Below are 27648 nucleotides of genomic sequence, written 5' to 3' on the forward strand. Positions count from 1 at the left end.
AAGTGAGAAATGCAACCCATAAACTGATTCTCCACGACACCAAGACAACACTGAACAGTCCCACTGAATTTTGGTTTTTAAATGGAGGAAATTTTTTTAAAGCAAACATGTGATTTACTTTAAATAACTAGTACAGTGCTCCCTCGGGTTACGAATTTAATTCGTTCCGCCGCTCCGTTCGTAACCCGGTAATTTCGCAACCCGAAAAGGGCTTTCCGTTAGCGCTGGAAAGCCGCTCGTTTGAATTTCGCGCCGAAAAAAATTCGTAACCCGAAAAAACATCGTAACCCGGAACAGTTTTTTCCAATCTAATTTTTTCGTAACCCGGAAATTTCGTAACGCGGTCATTCGTATCCCGGGGTACCACTGTATTTGTTTGCTGCTGAATTGTGGTGGCAAGTACAGAAAACTTGGTTTGAAGCACACAATACTCCTTTAAATGGCTTAGCTTTGGCAAGAAACAGCAACAAGCTAATTAAAACAAGCAAAATGCTGGCTTTCATCATCCCTCTCCCTCATTGCTGCTGCAATGCATGGTAGAAAATAACTCTCAGTGGTTCTGGGATGCACCAAATTGCCCCTGGACCCAGTGAAGTCATTCATCCCAATACACATTTCCTCTGCCATATGCTGGGGAAATACCTTTCATGTGGCAGCACTAACCAAGTATGCACTCCCCCACATGCACACTGAAGTGTTACATAGGGCCCAACAGTGCTCCTAGCCATTATGCCTACTACAGCAGCTGCCTCAGGAGGAAGATGCTGTAATCAGAAGGATGGTCTTAGCAGCAAGATCTGCCCCCATAGAATAAACACAACAAAACGGGTAGCATGTATAAACAATATACCGCACAAAATATGTTTTCTCTAGTCCCATTTCAGTTCTACAGGCTTTCAGGACTCTTCCCCCTGCCTCAAGAAGAAGAGGTTGTTGTATGCCTTCAAAGAATTTTCAACTTATGATGAGCTAAGAGAACCCATAATGGAGTTTTCTTGGCAGATTTGTTCAGGGGGGCTTGCCCTTGCCTTCCTTTGAAACAGAGGACAGGCAAACAATATAGCTGAAATAATATATTCCCTTTCAACCAATTCCACAAATTTTCTCAAGTGTGCCTAGTCCTTGAGGTGCATTATTTATGGCTCAGTTGGCAAAATGTTTTGGATCAACCAATCACCTTGCAGGTCATTCTAAGCAACTTTTAGCCCTGGTTCACATATGAAAGCTCTTGACTTGACTTCTCTTGACCTGCTTGTCTGATAAAAGAATGTGCGAACTAAAACCAAGGAAAAGAACTGGACCAATTCAAGTATCATGGTATGGTTGTGATGGAAACATGGTGCTGGGACAAAAGCTACCTGCTTTCCTTTCACTTTCTTCGCTTTCGGAAATTGGAAGCTTTCATTTGTGTTGTTAAGCTTCATGCATAAACTGCATGAATACTAACTATGGTTTGTTGAAACAAGCCAGCTTCACACCCTAAGGTTTGGACTTAGCTTCCTTCAAGCCAATCATGAAAATTACCACAGTTTGCCAAGGATGAATGCAACAACAATCACCACTTAACCTGCATGGAAGTAAAAGCAGGGAGAAAGTGAGGGAACTCTTTGCAGCTTATTCCCATCACAGAAAACTAGGATGGGCAAAGTGTACACCTGGGAGCTGCCTGTGGCCACAAGTTATTTTTGTGGCCCTTGCCCCCCTAGACACACTCAACTACCATTTTCTGGCCAAAAATGGAGAAAGGGAAAGCAAATCATTTTTTAAGTAAGTTGCCAGTTCCCGGTTTTCAATAAAAGCTGAACGTATCTCAAAAAAACTGATGGACATGATTACTTTTCCATAAGCCTTTAACTGTTATTTATTGCTTTGAAAATGACAAGTGTATAACACTTTTTTAAAAAAAAAATCATTATATATACTATGAAAAACAATACACTTACAAATACTGTAGGAAAATTGTCACAGTAACCCATAAGCTTCCAAATTGCCATCCCCCAACATTTCAGACATTGCAGTAATGTTACACTAAAAGAAAACTGCATTACTTGACGCTAAACAGTGTGTACTACTTGTTTAGGGTTGCCATAAGTCAGGACCTCCAAACCGGGACAAATGTAGGACAACATTTTCAGATGTAGGACACATTTTTAAAATGGAGGACACGTGAAAAAATTGATTTTTTTTTTAAATGTTAATATGAATGCAGTTTCTTAGGCATGATCAAAATGGAGGACATTTTGCCATTACTAGACAGATGGCAGAAATGTACTTCCCTTTCTGGCCAAATCACCCCCTCCCCATTCAAAAACACACACGCACATTGGGCATTTCACATGGCTTTACTGAACGTGGCCTCTTGCATATTTCAGAGGCTTATTACATATCAAACCTCTTGGGTTAACACTTAGCATGGTTTTAATGGCCATGCATATTGAACATGTCAACGTGGTTTCACAAGGAAGTTTATCGCACCGGGGATAAAACGTTCCCCGATGCGTTTTAACGAGCACGAGCACAGGCGCGCACAGAGCGTGATGGGAACCTGATGTGGCGCAGAACGTACTTTACCGCACAGGGAACGCCGCCGCGCTGCCGCCGCGCGTTCCCATCATGTTCCCAACGGGTTCCAGGGGATGCCATTTCTGGGAACTGTTTCAAACGTTCCCAGAAATGGCGTCCCTGAACCCGATGGGAACGCGCGGCAGCATTCCCTGGTGCGGTAAAGTTGCGTTCTGGGCCCCATCGGGTTCCCATCACGCTCCGTGCGCGCCCGCGCTCATGCTCGTTAGAACGCATCGGGGAACGTTTTATCTCCAGTGCAATAAACTCCAAGAAGTGGATTTGCCGTTTCAGGTTTCTTGCAAAAAACTGTACTTCTCAGAAGTGTTGATCAAGGTACTTTGGTTTTTCTTCACTGCGCATGAGTTTGTAAAAATCAGAGCAACTTACATTGCCATGCCTCAGAAGCTTGCTGATATCAATATCACCATCATCACCACCATCATTGTCACAACAAGGCAGCATTAAAAGCACAAAAAATGCAACAAAAGACACTTTGGAAAGTCACACTCTCTCAGATCAAAAAGTGGGCCCATATCTCAAAAGCTGACTGATATCAATAATAAGGGAAAAATAAATAATAGGGGGGAAATGCACATGGGAATTAAATAAGGGGGAAATGCATTTGGAAATGGCACCTTCCTCCTCCTCCTCCTCCCTTGTTACTTATTTTTGGTGCCAAATGGCTTTAGGAAATGGTCCTTTCCCTTCCCCCTGGGCCAGAGCTCCTCCTCCTCCATTCCTCCTCCTCCCCCAAGTTTCTCTTCCTCATTGAGGCTGGCCAAAGGCAAGGTGCCGCCGCAGTGGGGCGCTAAACAAAGCCTGGACCCGGGGCAAACCCGGGACAAAGGTCTAACTGGGATGGGACCGTGCGGACCCGTCCAAAACTGGGAAAGCCCCACCCTCAGGCAGAGTATGGCAACCCTAACTTGTTACACGAACAGGAAACTGCATTACCAGTTGTTGCATCACTTTTTCAAAACAACAGAGTTGGTAACAATACAAGGCTGATTAGAAGTGATGCCATTATTTACAACAAGTTAGTTCCACCTCAGCAGTAAACCATGGTCTATTCCATATCATCAAACAGCCAGAAAATAAGAATTCATATCTGGCTGCTCTCATTCCTTTAACTATAATATGGAATACAGGAACAAGTTGGCATTTCAGCAGCATTAGGCCTATCCCAAGGAAAGGTGCATAGAGCCAGCACCACCTCCTCTTTGAAAAAGGATAGTCTATTAAGAAAGCCTACAAACAGAGAGATACACAACTTTTATTTACCTAGACCAAAACTACGTAGTCAGTTACCAGGTTTTCATTTGCCCTTTGACCACAAAGTTTTGAACTGTGAACAAGCTGATTCAGAGAAGCTTTCAGATGAGAGAAAGGAGAAGCCCCATAATGCTTCCACACACAAAGCCAGATCATATTTTTCAGGTATTATGCAAACATCATAGTATCACTTGAACCTTAAGTTACTATTACACCACACAACAAAAAGGGGGGGGGGAAGTGATAATCTTAGCAATGAACCATGTCACAGTCATCAATCACTTTTTCAGGAATATTATATTATTATATTATCATTAACCTTTATTTATAAAGCGCTGTAAATTTACACAGCGCTGTACATGGAATCTTTATTTAGACTGTTCCCCTGCCTCAGGCTACAATCTAAAAAGACATGACACAAAAGGAGAAGGAAGGGTGGTGGGGAAGGGATTAGTCCAGCATTCATCTCTCCCTCTGAGGCTGGACCAAGGCAAGATGGACTGGAAGAGGACTTGGCTTCTTGGAGCTCACCTGTCTCCCTCTTCCTCAGATGGTGGATGAAGGGAGGGCTTGTATGGTAGAGTGTTTAGCCTCTTGAGGAGACCAGGCTCAAGCCCTACTCAATGAAACTCACTGGGTGACTTAGGTCAGGTCAATAATCTCTCAGCTGAACCTGCCTCAGTAGTTATGAAAAGGTAAAGGGAGAGGAACATCTTGAGGTCTCTGGAGAAAAGGTTAGACAGAAATATACAAATAAAATATACACAAATTGCTGTGTTTTTTTCAGAGGGCAAAATAATAAAGCTGCTTTGGAAGTTAATTATCTCGACCAGTGAAATGCTTCATTTGTAGGCTGCATAATTACCCTTCAAAATTATAAGCAGCATTCTCCCAAAAGCAAAAACAGCCACTCACTCTTTCATAAAGCCTAAGGCCTTCCAGTATAAAAATCAAGGCAGTTGATCTCACGCACCACATCCTGAATGCCAGATACATGTACACATAGAAATGAGACACAAATTTCCATACAGGCCAGAATTGCTTACAATCTGATGAAGAGAAGATTTCAAAAGGATATCATATTCAGAGCATGTTCCCCAACATATATATGCACCCTTCACTAGTCAGGTTTCTTTTCATTAAAGCAAAAGGCGGCAGCAGCACCACACCTCTAGGCAATCATGTAATTACTATCTTATATTGGACTGGGTGGAGGCCATTTTTCTCACAAACCACACCCACTCTTTCTCTCTCTCCCTTTTCCTTACACATACACAGAGAGAGGGGGGGAGGGAGAGAGAGATCTGCACAGTTGTTTCCTGGTGGCCCACACTGTGCCACAGTGTTGAACCTAGAAGTGATGTGACATTACTTCATTTCAGGCATTCTCTGGTCATTCCTTTTTCTTTCTTTTTTTAGCTTAAGGGGTCAGGGAGGTTGAGGAGGAGCAAAGTCACTGCATTTTGCAGCATTTATTTCCATTTCCCCAATTAGGGGCCAAAAACACCTATACCCCAAAAAAGAAATAAAATGGGTGTGAACTAAGGGACTTTATACAAGTATCAAGGGGTACCATGGGTCACAAAAAGGGGGAATTGGGGTGCTTTTTATTTTATTTTATGATGACCATCTGTTTTCATGGAGGGGGGATTCAAATAAAATAAGACAACTTGGACTCTTAATGGGATAGTATTCCTCTCTTGTGGGATTGAGTGAAGCAGTGCATTTCCAGTCAGGACAACTGCTTACGCGCTGGCCTTTTACCAATGTTCTGCCTGTACTTTTGCAAATCAACTCAAATATTCACACACACGAATACACACGTGTCCATCATCTCGAGTTCTCTTTCCTTGCAAACAGAGTCCAAACCCAGGTAAATACTGCCCTCTTCTAGTATTTAACATTCATGAAAATTGGTAAAGTATGTCAACTTGTTCTTCCGCTATCAGTAATATAATGCATGAGTAGGGTAGGAGATAACAGAGCCAGTGTATTGGTTTGAGTACTGAAATAGGACTTTGGAGAATAGGGTTCATAACCCAACTCAGTCATGGAAACCACTAGGTGACTCTGGGTAAGTCACAAACTGTCATCCTCTGAGGAAGGGAAAGGCAAACCCCTGCTGAACAAATCCCCCCCCCCCAAAAAAAATCAGGACAGAGTTGCCCTAGAGTTGCCATAAGCTAGAAACGACTTGAAGGCACACCACACAAAAGAAGAGAAATTAAATAATACTGAAATATCAGAGCAAACATTTTTGTCATACCATGCCCCCCCCACAACCTTGACATGGAAGTATAATCCTTCAATGCACATCAGCAGAGAAAATATATCTACAGACACAGACACGGATATGTTCCCCCATGGAGTTGGCAACCATAGAGTTATGCATATAATAAAATGCCAAGGCCTGTGATCCATGACCAGATACACACAGCTAGCTTGTGGAACTGAGGACAGGAACAGGAACTGAGAAAGCTACGTAAAAGGTCAGCTGGAAGATCGGCAGATGAAAGGACCAAAACCTTTTCCCTAAACTGAAAAACAAAACAAAATAGCTCCTTTCTTTTCCTGTCTTTTCCACTTTGAAATCTCTTATGTCACTGGTCAAGAACAGGCAGTTCTGGATCATTTTTATTTTTGCCATTTCAGATAAGCAAACAGAAACAAATCAGTTATTTTCTTCTTTTTCTTGCTAGTCACCATGAAGAGGAAAACAAGATAACTTTTTACTCTCAACAAGTTTGTACACATATACATACAAACACGGACAGAGAGTGGAATACACACCGGATACACACAGTAAAACCAAAATAAGAAAAAATACTGCACAAGACAAGATTTTCTATATACAAATTCCTGACCAATCAAAAAAATGTGAAATGACCCAGGACCCCAGAGAAAGTCTTACTCTTGCACAATGATAAAGATGTGTGAGGAATTGGTAATGTTATAGCAGACAGATAGCCTGTATAATATCATATCAGAACTGCCTTAGTAAAATTTAGGTTCAAATCCCACATCAGCTATGACAAAGGTCACAGAATTACCTTAGGATGGTCATTAACTCTCACAGTGTATCTACAGTACATGCTTATGGCTATTTGATTCACTTGCCTTTGCTCCATCCTACCAAGTCCATGGATTGGTAGGTCACTAAACTTATCTGCCAGAATGCTTAGCTATATGTTTCTAGCAGAGAAATCAAAGTATTTCACCAAACTGCAAAGCCCACGATTCCATAGGACAATATCAGAGTGGTATCAAACTGATATAACTGTGTATTATTGTGATGACAAATGAGAAGGTTACAATATCATTCCATGTTCTTTGGATGTAGAGGAAGAAAGGAGTATAAATCAAGAGCAAGGAACGTTTGACCTTCAAGATATTTTGGAGGTCCCCCATCCCTACTCTAAATAATACATGAATCCTGCTGGGGGAATCTGAGTTAAAATGTCCATTCCAAAAAATGGCTTTTCTACCACGACTGCTTAGTCCTTTTGAAAGACCAGCAACATTTCCCTAATTAAGGGTTGGAGCAAAACTTTAATCTAGATACAAGATGACACAGTGTATGTTATATTTTGGGCTATAACTGCTTCAAGCCCTTAACAGTCATCCTTTGATTTTACAATGAATGCACAAGTAGCGTACATTATGAAGAGAAATAGCCTTTTAAAATGGTACAGAATTATCTAAGAAGCTACACAAAACTTCATACATAAAACTTACATTAAAACTACAGTTTAAAAAAAAAATACCTAGAACTACCTGGATTAAATGAGAAAAACATTCAACCAACTAATTATATTCACAACTTCTATAATCCAATTATAAACAAACAGACACACACCAGCACTTACTGTGGGGTAAGCGCTAGTAAAATGCCAGTAAAACATCAGGGGAAGTGCACTTGTGTGAAAGCCTAATGTGCTTCTGAAATGTCAGGGAATCATCCCCTCGCCTGTAGCATCCTTCAATCGTTTGTGGAGCAGTAATTTTCTATGAACGGAAACTTTGTGTACATAGAAAATTGCTGCTCCACAAACAATTCAAGAATCTCAGAGGCAAGGGGACGATTCCCTGACGTTTCAGAAGCGTGTCAGGCTTTCACACATGCACACTCCCATGATGTATTACTGGTGTTTTACCAGCGCTTTCCCCATGGTAAGCACTGGTGTGAAAATCTTCATACACACACATTGTTTCTTTGTGCTACAGCTAATATAGATATTTTCAAAAAGACAAAAACCATAGCACCTTTACACAATGTTTGTAAAAGTAACAGAAATGGAAACTCAGATAACCTGAGTTCTTCATGTTATCATCCCCCACAGTGATACAGAGTGATGAAAATGAAGAAGCATTTTTTACTGAAGGGTCTGTGACTCAACACTTCAGTCAACATAAACATAAAGCAAATATTGTATTCATGCATCTATGATTATTTTTCCAGTCAGGAACAGGAGTAAAGATTTTGACAGTTAACTCATAAAAGGGAAAACGATGATACACAGAAGAGTATAAATGTCTGAATCTCTACCTCAAATTTCTTTCCAATACTATTGTGGGGGAGGCAACCTAAAAAATGTGGACAGGGCAAAGAAGAGGGGATACTGACAACATTTTAAACCTAAAAGAGATTAAAACATAACCCTAGCACTGTAGCATATCCAGACTCTTTAACCTGAGTGGATGTTGCCACCCTCGTCAGAATATATGAGGTAATAAATTGGGATATAAGGAATAGGAAAAGAAAGAGAGGGACAATGAAGCTTATTGGCCCAGCCTATTGGGTACCATAAAGGGGAAAGGTGATTCTATAGGTTGCTAAGGAAAGAAGATGAGCCAAAAGGGCTAGGCTAGGATATTGGTCATGTCCTGCCTTTCCAGGTTAGGAAGACTTGAATATGGGGGTTGTAAACATACTCACATCCATCCCAATTCAATCTGAGATGTGCTCTGATCACTATGTGGTCAGATCTTGATAGATAGCTTCCAGTTTTTGCAACCCTCAACCCTTGCCCCTTGTGGTTGATTCCATCTGCAATCAACAGGGTAAATGACTGGGAGATTTTAATTATAAAACTGTTTTTAAGAGAAGATGTGGGCCCTGCCTTTCTAAAGGAAATGATAGTACAGGAAAAAGGGTATCACTTGAACTCAGAGAATTTCAGCAACCAGAGACCAGTGGTCAAGACCCACTTCCTAGGAAACTGACTCCAGCATGCACTGACCAGACAGATCCAGGTGTCCTTTGATGAAATTGACTTTCTGGACTGGGCTTTAAACTTGATCTGGGTGCAGAAACTACTTTGATCACCTTACACAATATCCTGTGACAGAAAATAGATGGGAGAGTACAATCTTATCAATATCATCTTAACAGCCATGGTATCCTTCTGGTCATACTGTCTGAACTGGGAGTGGACAGAAAAGCAGTATAATGGTTATGTTAATATTTCGTTAACTTTTTTTTAGAAGCTGACATGCTCAATGCCCTACTGTTTAAGGTTGGGGGTCACACAAGGGTCCATCTTATGTGGTTTTAACATCTATATGAAGCCATGGGGGGAAGCAATTCACAGGTATCTATGTACAAGTGTGGTTCCTTGTTACACAGCATACTCCTTCCCTTTGCTGTTTGGCAAAGGAGTCCTTCTGTCCCACCCTGGATAGGTCTTTACCCCTTGGTGCACAAGGGCTATATGTGCAGGCTTTGCAGCTCCGCTTCCTATGGAGCTCCATGGTTGTTGTCTTCTCCTTCCTCCCTGTTGTATATTGTGATCCTAAAATAGCAATTGTGAATTCAAAATCTTGCATGTAGGGATGCTTCAGGACTGCAGTTCTGGAGATGGCAGAATCGTGGGATTAATATAGGCTCATCTTGTTTGTTCTGTGTGTTACAAAGGAAGAGCCTGGTGGGAACATAAGAGTACATCCCCTTTGCTCATTGGATCCCTCAGTGTATGGCAAGCTATGGCATCATTGTACCAGCACACTTGCTGGCTGATGGGTACTGCTGGTGTTTCCAAGGATAATATGGTCATATCAAGCATTTCTTTGAATTTTCTGCTGGTGTGCTTTCCCTCTGCCAAAGGAACATATATAAAATATAGCTGTCCTGCATTTCCTCTCTTCCCAGTAGAGTATAAAGAATATAGAACTGGCCTGTTAAAAATGTTTTTTCTTATCCAAAATCACAAAATTGGTCTTAAGGTCTTGTCAAGGCACATGATATTATAGCTTTACCACAGCAAAACAGGACTAGTTCTAATTAATGCCTGGAAGCGAGACTGCCCGAGAACCCTATGTGCCCCACTTTGAAATTCAGCATGAAAGAAAGGGAGGACATAAATATAATAAAAATGAGACAAGGACAATGCCTTCCAGGACCAATCCTTTAAAATAAATGTGATGACGAATCTGTGCAAATAACAGATCACAGCCATCTAAGAATATCCAGGGACATAACACTGCTGTATTACAAGAAAAATAAAATGTCTTGTGGTATCTTAAAGGTTAACAAGTTTGTTAACACATAGGTTTTTGTTGAACTCTGTCAAATTCTATATTAATGTTAGCCTTTATGGCTTCTTAAGACTCTCCTCTACTGTTTTCCTGACTACTTTCAAGGTGAATCTTCAGCACTCCAAATATTTTAAACTGGAACTCCCATAAAGCCCTTACTACTGACCATGCTGGCTATGGCTTCCTGGGAGTTGTAGTCCAAAACATATACAGGCCAAAGGTTCCTTAACAATTCATTAGAGAATACTGCACAAAACAGGTAGATGCAAATTTGCTGTAAGAATACATTTTCCATTCTCTCTCATATGCCAACTGCAGTTATCACACAAAAGAGCAGACAAGTGTTTATTTAGCTTCCCAGAGGAAGAGCTGCCTCTTTTACAAATCAGGATGTATGCAAATAGCCACACATTCCATCCTCCAGGTCACTATTTTAATGTCTTTGTGTGTCAACATGGAAATAAACAAAAAACAAAACAGGGAACACACCCTTTTGTACCACAATATTAGAGTGTAATCAATGAGACTAGTTTCAAAATCATATCAAAGTTAAACTTGTAAGCAAAGCCAAAAAGAAATTTAGTCACATCTTTCCAATGTAATGAGCTGTTCACCTAAACCAAAAGTAGTACCCTATTTGAAAACACAACCATTTATCTCAAACACTCAACAGATCCCTAACCACCACCTTCCAATAAGAAACAACTAAAGCACTCATCTATTTTATAAATGTTAAATTGTAGAGCTCACAATGAAAAAATCAGTCATGTTTCACTTCATAAATCTGTATTCATTAATTATTGTCTCACATCCAGATTTTTGACCGCTCAGTTTCAAATTCTGATTCCAACAACAACAAACTGGAAAAAATAAGGGAAACATTTTTAGACCACTCAGTTTTTCCCCCACCATGAACTTAATACATCTGTTTGAGTGAAATTTAGTTTAGTCTCTTGTTGTAAGAACCATAAGCAAAACTTCATCGAATAAACATATATGGCAAGAGATTTTCATCCATGTTTTTGGGAACATACTCCCAGGTAAGGCTACACAGGAAAACTCCAGCCTATTTTTCTCTCATTCTAGTGCAGCTAGTAAATTACACATGCAAATAAAATAGCATCTGATTTGAAGTCTCTGCATAGCATCATACATTATTGCAGACCCACTAAGGAATAGCTCTTATGAATAAGCAGCAGAGATTGTGTAGCTAGAAGCATTCAGATTGGGTTCAGCAAGCCAGGAATTACCAGCCTTCCAGATAAGGATGGGAACAGTATGTTCTTGGGCAATGAAACTTTCTAGTCAATTTACAGGCAACACTAAAGAAGCTGAACGCTCCTTACACCAGTCATATTTCACTTGTTGTCAAGACTATTTTATTCTCAATCATGTACTGTTTATTTTTTCCAGAGTAGTCTTGAAAATTACAGAGTATAAATTCATAGTGGCACTCATTTCAGAGACATTTCTATATAGATCAGCAACTGGCAAACTTGGGCCAAATTCAGATCCTTTGACCAAGTTCAGTTGCTTTATAATCTGTTGGTCCAGAGCTTAAAATGGTAGAGAAGGGGAGGAAGAGGGTGATTTTAGTTTAGAACCAGGGCTCACTCAGTTTAAGACTACATGTCTTCCTTTTCCAGGACATATCCTACATTTCAACCTTCTGTCCAAGAGGAATTCCAAAATTTCCTCAATGTTGAGCATAACAGAGAAGAATGAATTTATATTATATTTGTGTTTTTAGTTTTGATTTTGTAGTGCCCTACATTTTTCTTCAATTACCTACATTTTACGGTACCTTGTCCTCCTTTGAGGTTAGAACATCTGTTCACCCTGACTCAGTTGCATCCACTGAAAACTGGTGAAATAACATCCAGTTCCATTTGGAACACCATACTGAGCCACATATCTTTTCTGCTTCAGTTTTGGCATCTTGGTGGTTTGTAGGGGTCACAAATGAGACATAATTTTTATTGACCTATCTGAGAATGCTAAATGCCTAAACTGCAAATTACAACATTCCACAGGATATTGCCATGGCAGTTAAGCACTCTAATTTTGTAGGATTTCTTTGGTGGCATAAATCAAAAGTAAGATTGATAAAGTCTTCCTCATGCCATTCCCTACACACACTTGACCTGCAAGATGGAGAAATTTATTAGAAACAGATGCTTGGTTGGCCTATCCTTAACTGGAAATAGTGATCCCAGCTATCATTTTCTTTCTGGATATATTTCCATTTTCCTATAATATTAATTAAGAGGCAAATAAAATTACAAATCCCTTGCTCCTTGATAAAAAGTAGCAAGTGGGCTCTAGTCTTAGTCAGAGCAGGAGACCCACTGAATCAATAGGGCTTAATTTAGTTGGAATCAGTTAAAATCCTCTTGGTTTCAATGGGCACATCCTATAGCTTAGCCTGTAGGCAACCTGCTAAACTTGCTAACACAGCCTGTTCCCTCTCTAGTCAGTCTTCCTCACTGAGAAATAATCTCCTTCCCCTCATCAAGAACTTTTTGCTTGGGAAAAAAACAGAAATTTGGAGCTTATCTACACCAACCACTATCTCGGTGTTGGGAGACTCTTTTTTAAAGGGAGGATAGTTTGTACATACTGTTTTATTCTTTTAACATTGTAAGCCGCTTTGGTTGTTTTAATAAAAAGCGGGGTAGAAATGAAAGTTTTATTATTTATTTTATTATTTATTTTTTGACCAGGTGTCATAACCACAAAGAAAGACATTCAAGATAAATGTAGGGCATCACCAAATAAAAGCTAAAAACACTAATATAAATTTATTTCATATTATTTATTTACAGCTATATTATATATACTGTATTTTATTATGTACTCTACCATATTTTTCTGATGAACTTATCTTCATTAAAATGCCTTGTCAGCTTGCAATATACTTGTAGAACTCTGAGCAAAAGAAATGCTTAAAATTGTACTTTACTAGCAACAAACCTATTAGTTTCATTTGTAGTTTTCCCATTTGCTCTCCCATCCCCTCTGCTTCTTCCTCAACCAAAACTGCACACTTCCCCTGCCCTTCCCCTTAGTGCTACTGATCTGCTTCAACAACCCAGATCCTTCTCTCCTTTCCAACTCTCCATCAGAAAATAGCAAACAAAGCCACCACATGGTCAGCCAGTCTTCTCCATTCTTTGCAGCAACCAGGGCAGTAATAAATCTGTTGAGCCAGAGGTATCAGATGACGCAAGAACAGGTTTATATCTCAAAACAGACAATGGTTTGCAATTCCTCTCAGAACCCTAGACATAAAGTTTAAATGGAGGACATGTCCAGAAAAAGGAGAACCTCTGGTGACCCTGAACTTTATCGCACCACAGGCTCCAGGCAGGGACAAGAACGGAACAGAAGGGGCCAAGAACGAGTGGGAAACGCATTTGACTGCACACAAAGTCCCTCATTCGTTCCATTCTGTTCCATCCCCCATCCCTTCCCCATCCATTCTCCATCCGTTCCAGAGGGGGAAATTTCTGAGAACTGTTCAAAACAGTTCTCAAAAATCTTCTCCTCTGGGGACAGATTGGGAATGGAAGGGCAAGGGACGGGTGAGGTACTTCCTTGTGTGCAGTAAAATGTGTCCCCCACTTGTTCTGTTCCCTTTCAGGCTCCTTTTGTCCTGTTCTCATCCCTGCTTGGAACCCTGTGCAATAAAGTTCCCTGTCTCAGTGCAATCTCTCCAAATGGCATATAGCCACATTTGCAGTAAAACTGTTTCAAGCTATTGATCCAGATTAAGAGAATCCATGGTTTACACCAGAGTTTCCAGGAACCTCTGGAGTGCTTCCAGTTCTCTTGGCTATCTGGGTTGGGTCCAATTCAGCCCAATCAGTTGTCCAGATAGCAAACATGGCACCATCTCCCTTACCGTGCACTGAGCAGCTGCTTCCATCACCTCTGCCTCGCCAGCCAAACAGCTCCCTGGATGATTTCACAACAAGACACCCATGCAATCAACCGAGGGGAGGGGGAGTAGAGTGACCCCCTCTTTCTTGATCTTTCATCTGGGCACCCCATTCTGAACTCAGCAGAAGAGACCGGATTAAGTGACCAGTGTAAATGTGCCCTAGGTATGGAAGCCAGATTAACAGAAGGCTGAAATCCATTTGAGGCCAAGCTCAAAGTAAAAATAATCTGGCGCCTAACTCAAAATGGGGTGAGTTTTTTTAAACATTGAGATCATGTTTTAAAATTCCCCAAAATTCACCCTCACCAAATGTACTAGATTGACCTGTACTACATAATAGTAGAATTCAAAGACATCTGAGGAAGTAGACTCGGGTCTATGAAAACTCATGCTACCTACTATACTCAGAGGTGCTACAAGATCTCTTTGTACTACAGAAGATCAACATGTACTACATAAATCATAAGATGGTGTATTTCAGGGATGGCCAAGGTTTAGGTCATAGGTCATACGCAGCACTTTAGCAGGGCAAAAAAAATGTTTCTATACCATTTGTAGGTTCCCATATCACTTCCCCAAGATGCTGAAGGGCAATCCTTGCCTCTCTAGCCATTTGGCCTGCATACCAGAAGTCACAAGAATGCTCACTTTCTTCACAAACCCCATTTTCTTTACCCTCCACTCATTAATGGCGATTGTAGCAGACAGCCTCCTCTGTCCAGAGAGACCTTCTGCATCAGGATGGCCCTAGTGGTCTCTTCCAACTCTACGATTCTATGATTCTATTCTATGATCATTTAGAACTATGGGAAAATGGATTCTTAATCAGTCAGCTGTCAGTGACTACAACAGAAATTGAAAATAACTAGCCTTGGGCCATTCTATTTTTTTAAAAAAAAATACTTAAGAGGATCATGCTATCAAGCATTGCCAAATAACATTCAACAGAAAAAATATTAACAAGGTTGTTTAGAAACACACTTTGGGTCAAGAGAGCCTAAACAAAATCTTTACACTGGAATGTGAGGAAATATCTTTCTTCTTTTTTCCCTCCCAAACAAACGTCGAAGAGAACAGAACTACAGTATGTTCCCAGCAGACAAAAGGAAGCGCTGTTTCATACATAGTTAACTCATGGGGCTGCCTTGAATCCCATGTAGGGAGGAAAGCAGATGTAAAGGAAAGAACAAACTTATGAAATACTCCGCAACATGGAGTTATGGCTCCCATCTCAGATAACTGTCTTCTGTATAAGTACAGGATTAAAACTTTATCCATGATGGTTAAATAGAAGTTTGGTTTGAAGGATTGTCTAACTCTCAGGAGAACTTGAAAAAATTATTTTTAGAAGAGGACAAAGCACAATTATCATGACCCACAGTGAAGAGTATGCAGAATCTGGAAAAGATAATTTTGTACTTTTGTACAACAATACATAAAAACCCCTAGCCAGATGCTACCTCTGAATAACAGACACCAGGGACATATCACAGGGAAGAGGTGTTGCTTTCATAACCTGTATGTAAAATTCCCAGGGGCATCTGGCTGACCGCTGTTGGAAACATGTGGATTGATCCAACTGCACTCTTCACTTTCTTAATATTTCCAAGATAGTTTGACGGAATGTTCTACAGGAAGATTTTTATTTTTTCCTGTGAGAATGAAAGCAGTGGAAGCTTTCCTTTCCTGACACTTCAGACTTCAAAGTCACAGTTAAAAGCATTTGAAATGCCTGACTGAAACTATGCTAAGTTGTAGAAAATTTTGAGAAAAGGAAAAAAAATTTAAAAAATAAAATAAAACAGTAGAAAGCAAAAAAGCAAACCATTTTTCCCCTCTTGAGAGGAATGTGGAGAGTGTACTCTGGATGGAAAGTGAGAACTTGCTATTCTTGGGCCTCGACCTCATCACCTACACTAAGGTAGGACCAGTTTTGAAACACAGGTATACAGAAGTCAAGCAGCAGTTTTCAAAGTCTCTGTCTGTTCATCCCACACCTAGAATTTGGAATATATGAGTATACAAGTAACAAAGCAGAGAATTACACAGGCTTAACTATTTTCAAGTTATAAATCTTCAGTTTGCAACTCTTCAGTTTACAAAATGTTAACCTTATACATCACCTGGAGAAATGGCATTTAAGAACCAAAAAAGAAAACATTCCAAGCACACATCTTTAGAACTGAAGCTGAAGCTGCATCTGCACTGCAGAAATAATGCAGTTTGATGCCGCTTTAACTGCCATAGCTCAACAATATGGAATCCTGGAATTAGTAGTTTGTTATGGCACCAGAGTTCCCTGACAGAGAAGGCTAAATATCTCACAAATTACAAATTCCATAGCATTGAGCTATAGCAGTTAAAGCAGTGTCAAACTGCATTAAGGCCACCTTCCATTAGATGGGTATGACCAAGTGGATTTCCTTCTGAGATCAAGCTGCATAAACCACAACTTAAAAATTCATTAATGAGACCACAAGGGACAATGTGTGGGTAGTCCATTGTAGCCTCAACAAAACTTCAACAAAATTAAAGTATCAAAAAACTTTAAAAATTTAACATATAATACATGTTTTCTCAATTTAAACTCAAAACAAAGTAAGCTTTACCAGATGACTTCTCAAAGCAATGATGCTGTATCAGCTGCCTAAAAACCATTCCCACGAAGAAATAATTTAAATAGGACTTTATATCACAGGCTTTACTACAAATCCTCACATCATATCAACCAAACTATTATGGGGGGAGGGATGGAAACCCAAGATAAGAGAAACATGAAGATAAACCCTTTAAATAGACTTGCTTCTAGAGACAGAAAATCCATTTTTGCTCAATAGAAGGACAGAGTCTTTTGTTTTCACTGGTTCTGGACAGTGCAGTGGAACCCATGCTATAAGTAAGGCTAATACTGTGGAGAAACTGACACACCCCACAGCATCAAGTACAAGTGATTTTTTGAACCTCCTATTCCCTACCAAAACAGAAACAGAGGTGTAGACATAACAAAAAGGAGAGAAACTGTTACATATTTCTTACTAGTCTATAATTTATAATTATATCTTGTTCTCACATACACACCTTGTACGGAGCCATCAGACTCGTAAATTAACCCCTCTTCCTGATTTCTCACCTTCAAATACAAATCTTCAAAACAATGAACATCAGAAATTGGTATACGCTTCTGTCCCTTTCCAACTATTTTTTTTTAATCCATTCTTCTTTCCAATAAAAAGTAGGCACAGGTTTAATTCAAGGCACTGAACTGATGATACAGCCATGTATTTAGCCTTTGGGTTGCCTCTCTATTTAAAGTGTTGCAGTCACATCATCTCCCCAAAAATTCAAAATGTGGTCCATTCTTAACAAGACAAGATTCAGTCTCCACGTAAAAGGTGGGTCACCCAATACAGTACTTCTCATATACACAAAAGCAGCCCAAGACAACCTATGAGGCACATTCCTTTATACAGGGCTGGTTCACATATGCACATGTTCAACACACTAAACCATCTCTACAGACAAATGAATCACTGGAGATCTAACTTGAGAGACAAAACTCTTTTCCTCTCTTCAAATTTATCTTGAACTTGTTTTCCAATGGAAGTAGCTATAAGCAAAATCCCACTGTCAATCATCAAGTGGATGGTCCAGAAATCAAGAAGCATGCATGTGATTCATGGGGAGCTTATGGTGTTTACCATTCAAAAGACATGATGCAGCTTTTCTTTTTTATGGGATTTTTTGGTGAAATGAGGAGGGGAGGGTAGAAGGTAACTGACATCTAGACCCCTATAAAACTGGTATGTGATGCCAGATAATGGCACAATAGAAGCCACATCTGGATGCACAAACGTATAATGGGAAATGAAACAGCATGAGCACCCTAGATGACCACGTATATAGCCCACAGACCCCATGTTTAAGTCAAACTTATTTCCAGCCACCATAATCATAGGAACAGGGCTCTCTCATCTATTCCTCTCCCAGAATACACACACACACACGGATTGTTCTGTCTGAACACATACCTAAGGATGACCAGCATTCACAGGTAGTACAAAACACTATTTGTGAGAATGATCCCTACCCATGACAAACATGGTGGCAAATGCACAAGATGTTTGAAGCCAGTTACCTGGGGATCAGTTAGCTGCTGCCAGTCTAGTTTAAGAAAAAAGCAGCATAGTGTAGTGGTTTGAGTGGGGACTAAAACTCTGGAGGACCAGGGTTTGACTCCCAGCTTGGGCCAGGAAAACCTACTGGGTCATTTTGGGCCAGGCACACCTTCTCAGCCTCAGAAGAAGGCAAAGGAAACCTTCTCTGAACAAATTTTGCCAAGAAAACCCTATGATATGCCTTGGGTTCACCATAAGTCAGAAATGACTTCAAACACTAAGCAAAGATTACGGATGGGTTTCCATGGCTGAGTGCAGAATCGAACCCTGCTCATTGAAGTCTACACCTCTCAAATCCCCTAACCAGACATGGATTAATCTTCCAAGATTAAGGAAGATTAAAAGAAGATTAAGTAGACTAAGGGAAGAGGTCCAAGGTGGGAAAAGTTACTCTAGGGACCACAACTTCCATATTCATGGCTGGCTAGGGGATTTTGAGAGGTGCAGACTCTGGAGAGCACAGTCTGATTCCCCACTCAGCTATGGAAACCCACTGGGAGACCTTGGGCAAGTCACACTCTCTCAGCCTCAGGAGAAGGCAATGGCAAACCTGCTCTGAACAGATCTTGCCAAGAAATGTTGCCATAAGCCAGAAATGACCTGAAAGCACCCAGCTAAAAGCTGGGTGAAGTTGGAAGATAAAGGGAAGAGGTCCCTATCTTGGCAAGATTTGTTCATAGCAGGTTTGCCACGGACCCTCCCAGAAAGAGTGACCAGAGGCCCTCCTTTCCCAGGACGTGTCCTACATTTCAGATTCTGTCCAGGGTTAAATCCAAAATTTCCTTCATTTTGAGCCTCACTAAGCAGCATGAATGTGAGTGCATATAGCTTTTATTTGGTCATGTCTTACATCTTTCTTGAATCTGCTACATTTCATAGTGCCTGATCCTTCTTTGTGCTTAAGACATTTGGTCGCCCTGCCATCACCATTCCCAGAGATGGGAAAAGTTACTTTGGGGTGGGATTACAACCTCCAGAATCAAGTTGGAAAGGACTTGAAGGCACACAACAACAACAACAGAAGTCCTAAAAATATACGCTCACTACCATTACATGGAGGCCAGCCTGGGGAGAGCCCAGTCTTCCTGCCAGAGGAGCCTAAGGGAAGGCTGAACAGATATCCTCACCACAAAGGAGGACAGGGCACCACAAAATGTAGGGCATTAAAGAAAAATATAGGGCATTACAAATGTCAATTCATACTTCTTAGTCACACTGACAGCATATTGAAATTCCTGCTGGACACAAGGAGGAAAAGGCACTGCAAAATATAGGACATTCAAGAAAAATGGAGGGCCATGATATAATAGCTAAACACACTCATATAAATATTGGGTTTATGCTTCTTAGTCCTGCACCAAATGAAGGAGATTTCTGGACAGAAGGTTGAAATATAAGACAGGTCCTGGGGGGAAAAGGAGGATGTCTGATCACCTTGCTCCTGGACAGAAGGCTAAATTGTAGGCCATGTCCTGGGGAAAGGGGATGGTGTCTGGTCACCCTGTTTCTGGACAGAAGGCTGAAAAGCAGGGCATGCCCTGGAAAAAAAGAGTATGCCTTGGCACCTGAAATGTAAGGCATGTCCTGGAAAAGGAGTACTCTGGTCTCCCTGCTTTTGGACAGGTGGCTGGAAAGTAGGGCATGCCCTGGAAAGAGGAGGATGCCTTGGCACCTGAAAGGTAGGGCATGTCCTGGAAAAAGGAAGACCTCTGGCCACCCTGCCTAAGGGGCAGGGCAGAGTGATTCATCCTGTGAGTGCCTCCCTTTTCCTGGACTGGAGCTGCCCAGAGGGAATCCCCATTGTGACGTGGGCAGGGCAAGGATGCCCAGGAAGTGCCAGTGGGGCACAGGTTGACATTGGGCTGAGCCACAGGGAAAGAAGAGGCAGAGGGCTCTAGGACCAGGGGAAACCCCCCTAGCCAGACAGAAACAGACTATCTTTCTGTCTGACTTCCCAACCGCTAAGGAAGTGTCAAGTGGGGATCATGGGGGGCAGAAGGGTCCCTCCACAAGCCAGCAACCCCACACCTGGCATGGAGGTCGGCCAGGCTGCCTTCCTCCAAACCTGGCCCACCTGGGATCCCCACCGCCACCCAACTGGCCCCCCAATGCAGCCACCCCCTCCCTTCCTTCCCACTGACTTACATCATCGAACAAGGAGCCCACGTTGGCTGTCACCAGCAGGACCCCTGTGTTGGGCCAGGCAGCCCCCTTCATCGCCATGGTCTTGGCCAAAGAGAAGAGTTGGCACAGATCTCTCTCTCTGTGTGTGTATATATATTGAAGAGATCACCAATTGGGAGGTGTTTCTTCCACCAGCAAACTGTAGTAGTAGTAATAGTAGTAATGATAGCAATTAAGGCTCAGTCTCTAGGAGAGTAAGAGGAAGGCAGAGCTGGGTTGCAAAGTCCCAGTCCAAGGGAAGTTGAGGCTGGTGGGGAGTTGGGGCGTCTGGTTAGGATGGAGGGGGGTCGATGCTCTTCCTCCTCTTCCTTTTGCCCCAAGAGACCCTCTGGCTTCTCCTCCTTTCTGCTCAGACTGAAGAAGGTCTTTCCTCCTCTATCTCCTTCTTCTCTTCTTGCTGGAAAGGGTGGCTGCTCTTCCTCCTCCTCTTGGAGATCAGGAAGACCCTTGGGCTTCTCCTCCCTTTTGGTCAGACTGGAAGATGGGGGTCCCTGCTCCTCTTTTGCTCAGACTGGAAGAAGGGAGCCTTTCCTCTCCTCCTTCCTCCTCCTATGACTGTTCACCCCAGGAGGGCAGGGAGACCCTGAGGCTTCTCCTCCTTTCTAGACTGGAGGGGGTGTCTGCTCTTCTTCTTCTTCCTCCTCCTCCTCCTCCTCTCCCAGAAGACAAGGAAGACCTCCAAGCTTTTCCTCCTTGGTGAGGAAACTATAGAGAGTGGGGAAGCCACTGCTCTTCTTCCCCTTCCTCCTCCTCCTCCTCCTGTGCTCACCTCAGGAGAGCAGAGAGACTCTCAGGCCTCCCTTTGGGTCAAACTGGAAGGAGGGTCCCTGCTCTTGCTCTTCCTCCAGGAGACCCTGGGGCTTCTGCTCAGGCTGCAAGGAAGATCACTGCTCCTCTTCCTCTTGCTTCCACTCCAGGAAACCAGGGGCTTCTCCTCTCTTCTGCTCAGGCTGGAAAGAGGGTCCCTGCTTTTCCTCCTCTTCCTGCTGCTGCTGCTGCTGCAGTGGACCAGGGCCAAGCTCTGCCTCCCTTTGGGGGCATCACCGAGGAGCCCCCCGTCGCCTCATCCCTCCTCCTCCTCCTCCTCCTCCAATTGGCCCCTGAATGGGTTTTGCAAAAACTACACAAAAAACAATATTGGGGATGGTGGGGGGATAGAAAAGCCCTCCTTGTTTTGCAGCAGGAAAAGGGAGAGGAGGAGGAAGGGACTCTTTTGCCCACTTGGGGGCCAAACCCTAGATGCCCCCTTTTGGGTGCCTTTGGGCTGGGAAGTTGCTGCTGGTGCTGCTGGCAATGGGGTCCCCCTCCTCCTCCTCCTCCTCTTCCCAGTGCATGGTCAGGAAGGAGAGGCAGAAGGAGGGGAGCCAAAGGGAAAGGCAGGCAAGGGAATGAAGGAAGGAGGAGCAGAGGAGCCAGAGGTGGCCAAGCAAAGGAAGCAGCAGTTGCAGCAACAGCCAGCGAAGGGGGAGGCGATCAATGGAAGCAGCAGAGAGGCTGCTTTCTCTTGCTTCCCTTCTCTCTCTCTCTCTCTGCAATAATAACAGCCAGAGAGGCAGAGAAAGGGCTGGCTGCCCTCGCGTGACGTCACGGGCCCGACGCGGCTCCTCTTAAAAGGGCAACGCCACCATTCGAACTTAAGGCGCCTCGATCACTCTAGCTCGCCAGGCTGCGTCCGCACTGCCAGGATGACCCGGTTTCATACCGCTCTAACCTCCCTGGTTCCAAATTATGGGACTTCTGGGATTTTTTAAATTTATTTTTAGTTTGCTCTGGAGCCAGAGCTTTCTGATAGAGAAGGATAAAGGCCTCACAAAAAACTTTTTGTTTGTTTGTTTATTTGTTGTTGTTGTTGTTGTGTAACTTATGGAGAACCCCCCCTCCTAAGGCCCTAACCTATCATGGGGTTTTTTCCCCCTTGGGAAGTCTTGTTCACTCCACAGGGTTTTGTTTTGGGTTTTTGGCTTGTAATTGCCCGGCCTTGGACTATTTGCAACTACCTAAACAAACAAACACCTACAATATCATAGTACTGTACAGTGGGGCCTTTGGTGTCTGCTGGGGTTTGGTTCTAGTCCCCTGCATGGATACCAGAATCCATGGACACACCAGTCCCACTGAAAACAATCGCATAGTGAAACGGAGTTCCATATATAAAATGGCAAAATCCCTTTTTGGAATATATTTATAGAGAGAGAGATAAGATGGGGGAGACCTGGCTTAACAAGACTACATGTGAAAGGGATCTAGGAGTCCTAGTAGACCACAAGTTGAACATGGGTCGACAGTGCGATGCGGCAGCTAACAAGGCCAATGCAATTTTACGCTGCATCAATAGAAGTATAGTGTCTAGATCAAGGGATGTAATAGTGCCACTATATTCTACTCTGCTCAGGCCCCACTTGGAATACTGTGTCCAGTTCTGGGCACCACAGTTCAAAAAGGATGTGGGCAAGCTGAAGCATGTCCAAAGGAGGGTGACCAAAATGGTGAAAGATCTGGAAACCATGACCTTAGGAAGCTGGAGAAGAGATGGTTAAGAGGTGATATGAAAGCCCAGTTTAAATATTTGAAGGGATGTCATATTGAGGAGGGAGCAAGCTTGCCTTCTGCTGCTCCAGAGACTAGGACCAGGAAAAATGGATGCAAACTGCAGGAAAAGAGATTCCAGCTCAACATTAGGAGGAACTTCCTGACAGACAGGGCTGTTCGACAGTGGAACAAACTTCCTTGGAGTGTAGTGGAGACTCCTGCTTTGGAGGTCTTTAAGCAGAGGCCAGATGTCCACCTGTCAGGGGTTCTTTGATTTTGAGTACCCGCATGGCCTTTTAAATTTTAATTTAAATTTTAATTTAAATTTTAATTAAATAAAAATTTTAAAAAATTAAATAAATAAATAAACTGGGACAAATGTAGAACAAAAATTTCAAATGGAGGACACTTTTTATTAAAAAAAATGGAGGACACACGAAAAAAATTGCTGATTTTTAAAAAAATGTTAATATAAATGCATGTTTCTGAGGCTTCTATAGACAATTGCCCCCCTTGCCCGCCACTTGCCCCGCTTGCCTGCCGCTTGCCCCACCTTGCCCGCCTCCTCCTGAAAGGCCAAAGGCCCCACGCCCTCATGCGCGAGGCCAAAGGCTCCGGTGGCAATCGGCGGCAGGACTGGGCGGGGGCCGGTCCCAAGGCCTTGCCAGGCCGCATCCGGCCCGCGGGCCGCAGGTTGCCTACCCCTGTTTCAGAGTATCCCAAGGCTCTCATAGGAGGTCATAATTTAAATTAAATCTTGTACTTTAGTAGTCTCAGAAGTATCCTGTCCCAAATAATTTGCTCACACAGCTTCTACTTCTTTCTGTCTGTTTCCTGCCCAGACTTCATACTCCTGTGTCCCCTCTAAGATAATTTCCCTCCAGAATGTACAACTCCCTATGAGCGATATAACCACAGTTCTAATAAGGGGTATTGTTACAGATTTCACAATATTGACAGAGCTTGCCAGACCCTTGAGGCAAATTAATTCAACTGTTGCAGCTGGCAAATATGGGGGGAACAGCGACAACTTCTTGTTACTGCTTAACTCCCCACTTTTCCCCTCTTTTGAAGGACAGAGTTGGACATGCTACACAATTTATAGTGAGACCCATAAACTGGCCTACTGTTTCATGCTGGTTTCATTCCAGTTGTTAACTACATCTGAGTCGACTTTGACTCATGGTGACCCTGTGAATGAGACACCTCCAAGACCCCCATCCTCCACTGCTCTGCTCAGGTCCTGCAGTCCCTGGTGTAACCACTGCCTGGGACATGTCTAGGAGGATAGTCGACGATTTTAGGGGAATTAAATATTAGCTCAAATTACTGTCTGGGTTACACAGCTTTTGGGATCATGCCTATGTATACTGATGTCTCAGGCAAAGAGAAGCTCCACAGGCATATCCTCAATGAAATAAATTTTATTTAAAAGAGGAAATCAAGACACACAGAGAAACACACACACACACTTCACAAAATTAGAGAAATAAAGATGTTAAACTGAGAATTAGATTAAATTAGAGATACTGTACCTGAAGGATCATAGCTTCGGTTGCTGAGGGTCCTGGGGGGAGGGGATGGAGGACTCAAACAGTTCCCATTGCACAGAAATTTGGGGGGGAACTGCTTGAGGAGCTTGGTCAAACAGACTGGCAGCATTTCTGCCTATTGCAAGACTGAGCTGAGGAAACAAAGAAAGACACCAACCTTCATAGGAAAAGTTGGCCCTGGGGCAAAATTTAGAGTGCTAAAAAGGCCAGATGGTGGTGCATCCTTTGAAATGGGTCTAGATTTCTTTGAAGTCGGTTTTCTGGGAGGGGGGTAACATTGGGGTGTGAATGGGTGCACTGTAAGCACATTTCCAAGGCACAAGGGGTTTTAGCCCACCGGACTGCAGATGTTTTTGACTCACTGCCGCCATCCCTTTATTAGTGCAATTATGGCATTTCTCATCTCCTCTGAAATGTCCGGAAAACAGACTGCTGGCAGCTCCTTATTCTAGCCTATGCTAGCCTGCTCACTTTTAGATAATGACTTCTATATTAAGATGATAGAGGGATTAGTTTATAGCAACTCTGATATCAAAAGAGGACAGTAGGTTTAGGTATCTCCAGGGTTAACACAGGGCTGTTGCTTCCCTGATTGAGTCCATCCATCTGGTATGCTATTTTCCTCTCCTTCTACCCCTTCCACCTTTCCTAGCATTATTGCCTTTTCTAATCAGTCATGCCTTCTCATGATGTGTCCATAGTATAGCAGCCTCAGTTTAGTTGGCTTCCAGGTAGAGTTCAGGCCTGATGCATTCTAGAACCCATTTATTTGTCCTCTTGGCAGTAGATGGTAACCCCAGCACTCTTCTCCAACAGCACCACATCTCTAATGAGTTGATTTATCTTTCTATCAGCTTTCCATTGCAAGTGGCAAAATAAGATTCACATTCTTGTCCATCTAGCTTCTGTATGTAGACTGGGGACAGAGTGTGACCTTGTCTTCTCCCTCAGGTGGCAAAATATTTTGGGATGAAGGTGAAACTGATTATTGAAAAGAGGTATGCATGTTCTAAATATTTTACAAGCTTTATTATCTAGATTAGAGGGAGGGATTCTTAGACTTGCAGGACCTACTTTCTTTTCTTTTTTGTAAAGCCCTAAGGTCCACCAACTGTGCAAAATAGCAGCAGGGATGCAACCAGAAATAAATTGGTTGCTCAGGGGGAGGGAGGATGTGTGTGTGTGTGGACTTTGTCAGACAAGGATAACATTCATAGGCAATTCTGAGTTGTTGCAAGATTAGGTATCTGCCAGGTGTTATCCGGTGCAGTGGAGCTGCTGAGGGGAGCACAGCAGCCAAAAGGGCATGCTCCTCCAGCCCTGGGCTTTCTCCCTCAGAGGAAGCCAGGGGCTAAAGTAGCTGGCAAGTGTGTACACGTGCCCCTTCTGTTTCTCCAGTCCCGGGCTTTCTTCCTGGGGAGAATCCCAGGGTGGAACAGACAGCAAAAGTGTGCATGTGTTCCTTCTGCCCTGAAGGAGGAGAAGGGCCTAATCAGGTGTCACCCCTCTTCTGGCTGTCACCCAGTGTGATCACAGAATAATAATCCAATTTGAGGCCACTTTAATTGCTCAGTGCTAAAGAATTTTGGGAACTATAGTTTCATGATACATTTAGCCTTCTCTGTTAGAGAGCTCTGGTGCCACAATGAACTACAATTCCCTGGTTTCCCTAGCACTGAGCCAGGGCAGTTAAAGAGATCTCAAACTAGATTATTTCTGCAGTGTGTTTTGAACCATTGTCTATTCCCTGGGAAGACCACCAGGTCTTTGTTACATATTAAGATAGCACCTAGCACCCCTTGAGGCTAGGATATTAGATATAAATATCAGCTCCAGACCTAGCCTCTTCGCACTCAGTTGGACATAGTCTGTGCTAACAATCTACTCACTGACCACGTGTGCACTGAGAGCCTCCATTACTTGTTGTGTCACCCTCAAACACCATCTGAGCCATAGCCCGATTTCCATGGTTTCCTCTTCAGAACAGATAAATATCCCTAAGCCTCCACTATCCAATTACCATGTCTCTACTTCGGTTAGCTCTATATGGTGTTTCTGTCTGAATTACCATCATGTATTTGGTTGCACCCTTGCATATTTCCAAATAAAAATCTTCTTTATTCACTAAACCTGGAGTCCTCCAACAGTATAAATAAGTGGAAACAATTCTCAGGTTACACAGCCTCTCACAAGCCTCATTTGAGCTAAGCAATCCCTCCAACATTTAAGTACATGTTGACACAGGGGCTGTACAGATGGGCAGCATCCAGCCACCCCTTTAGCGACCAGATCGGTGCCGCAGCAACTGTATGCCATGGCACCGATCCAGTCTCTAGAGAGCACAAAAAGGAGCTGGAAAAAACAGCTCCTTATTACGCCCTCTAACGGGCCTCATAACCATGGTGCCGTAGCTTTGTGACACCCTTTTGGTGCTGCATCATCTAGATGCAGTGCCGGGGTTGCGCCATGATGCCACACACCATCTAGAAGGGGGCACGGTGGCATGACACAATGGGGGCAGAGTCATGGTATCCAGCATGTGGATGCTGTGCCAGTATGTATAGCCTCAAAATTAGTGGAGACCTCAAGTCTCCTCTCCTATCTTTTTGGATAACAGAATGTTGAAATATATTGCCATGAGGATGGCATAATGTCAGCCATGACAGACTACAGAAAATGTTCTTTACTTGCGATTGGTAAACTAATGGGCATCAGAAAAGCTGCCTTGCTAAACTATTAGAAATTAGCCAGAGGTCATCTGTTAGAATTTAATCCATGTCCTCTTGCTCTAGAACAGTGGTTGTCCACCTTTGGTCCTCCAGATGTTTTGGACTTCAACTCCCTGAAGCCTCAGTCAGTTCGGCCAGTTGTGAAGGATTCTGGGAAAGGATTC

At 42.7% G+C, this 27648-nt stretch overlaps 1 protein-coding gene across 4 annotated transcripts in view; it reads right to left on the reverse strand.

Moving 5' to 3' along the window:
* The window catches only part of INPP5A (inositol polyphosphate-5-phosphatase A), a 318955-nt gene extending 296745 nt beyond the window's left edge, over positions 1–22210 (reverse strand). For all 4 annotated transcript variants that reach the window (XM_042456965.1, XM_042456963.1, XM_042456966.1 and 1 more), the window contains exon 1: positions 20635–22210. In XM_042456965.1, the coding sequence (XP_042312899.1) occupies positions 20635–20712 (78 nt within the window). In that variant the 5' untranslated portion in view covers positions 20713–22210. The remainder of the gene's footprint in view (positions 1–20634) is intronic.
* Between the last annotated feature and the right edge of the window lie 5438 nt (positions 22211–27648).

The sequence above is a fragment of the Sceloporus undulatus genome, chromosome 3 (assembly GCF_019175285.1).
Source record: "Sceloporus undulatus isolate JIND9_A2432 ecotype Alabama chromosome 3, SceUnd_v1.1, whole genome shotgun sequence".
In the NCBI taxonomy this organism is placed as follows: domain Eukaryota; kingdom Metazoa; phylum Chordata; class Lepidosauria; order Squamata; family Phrynosomatidae; genus Sceloporus; species Sceloporus undulatus.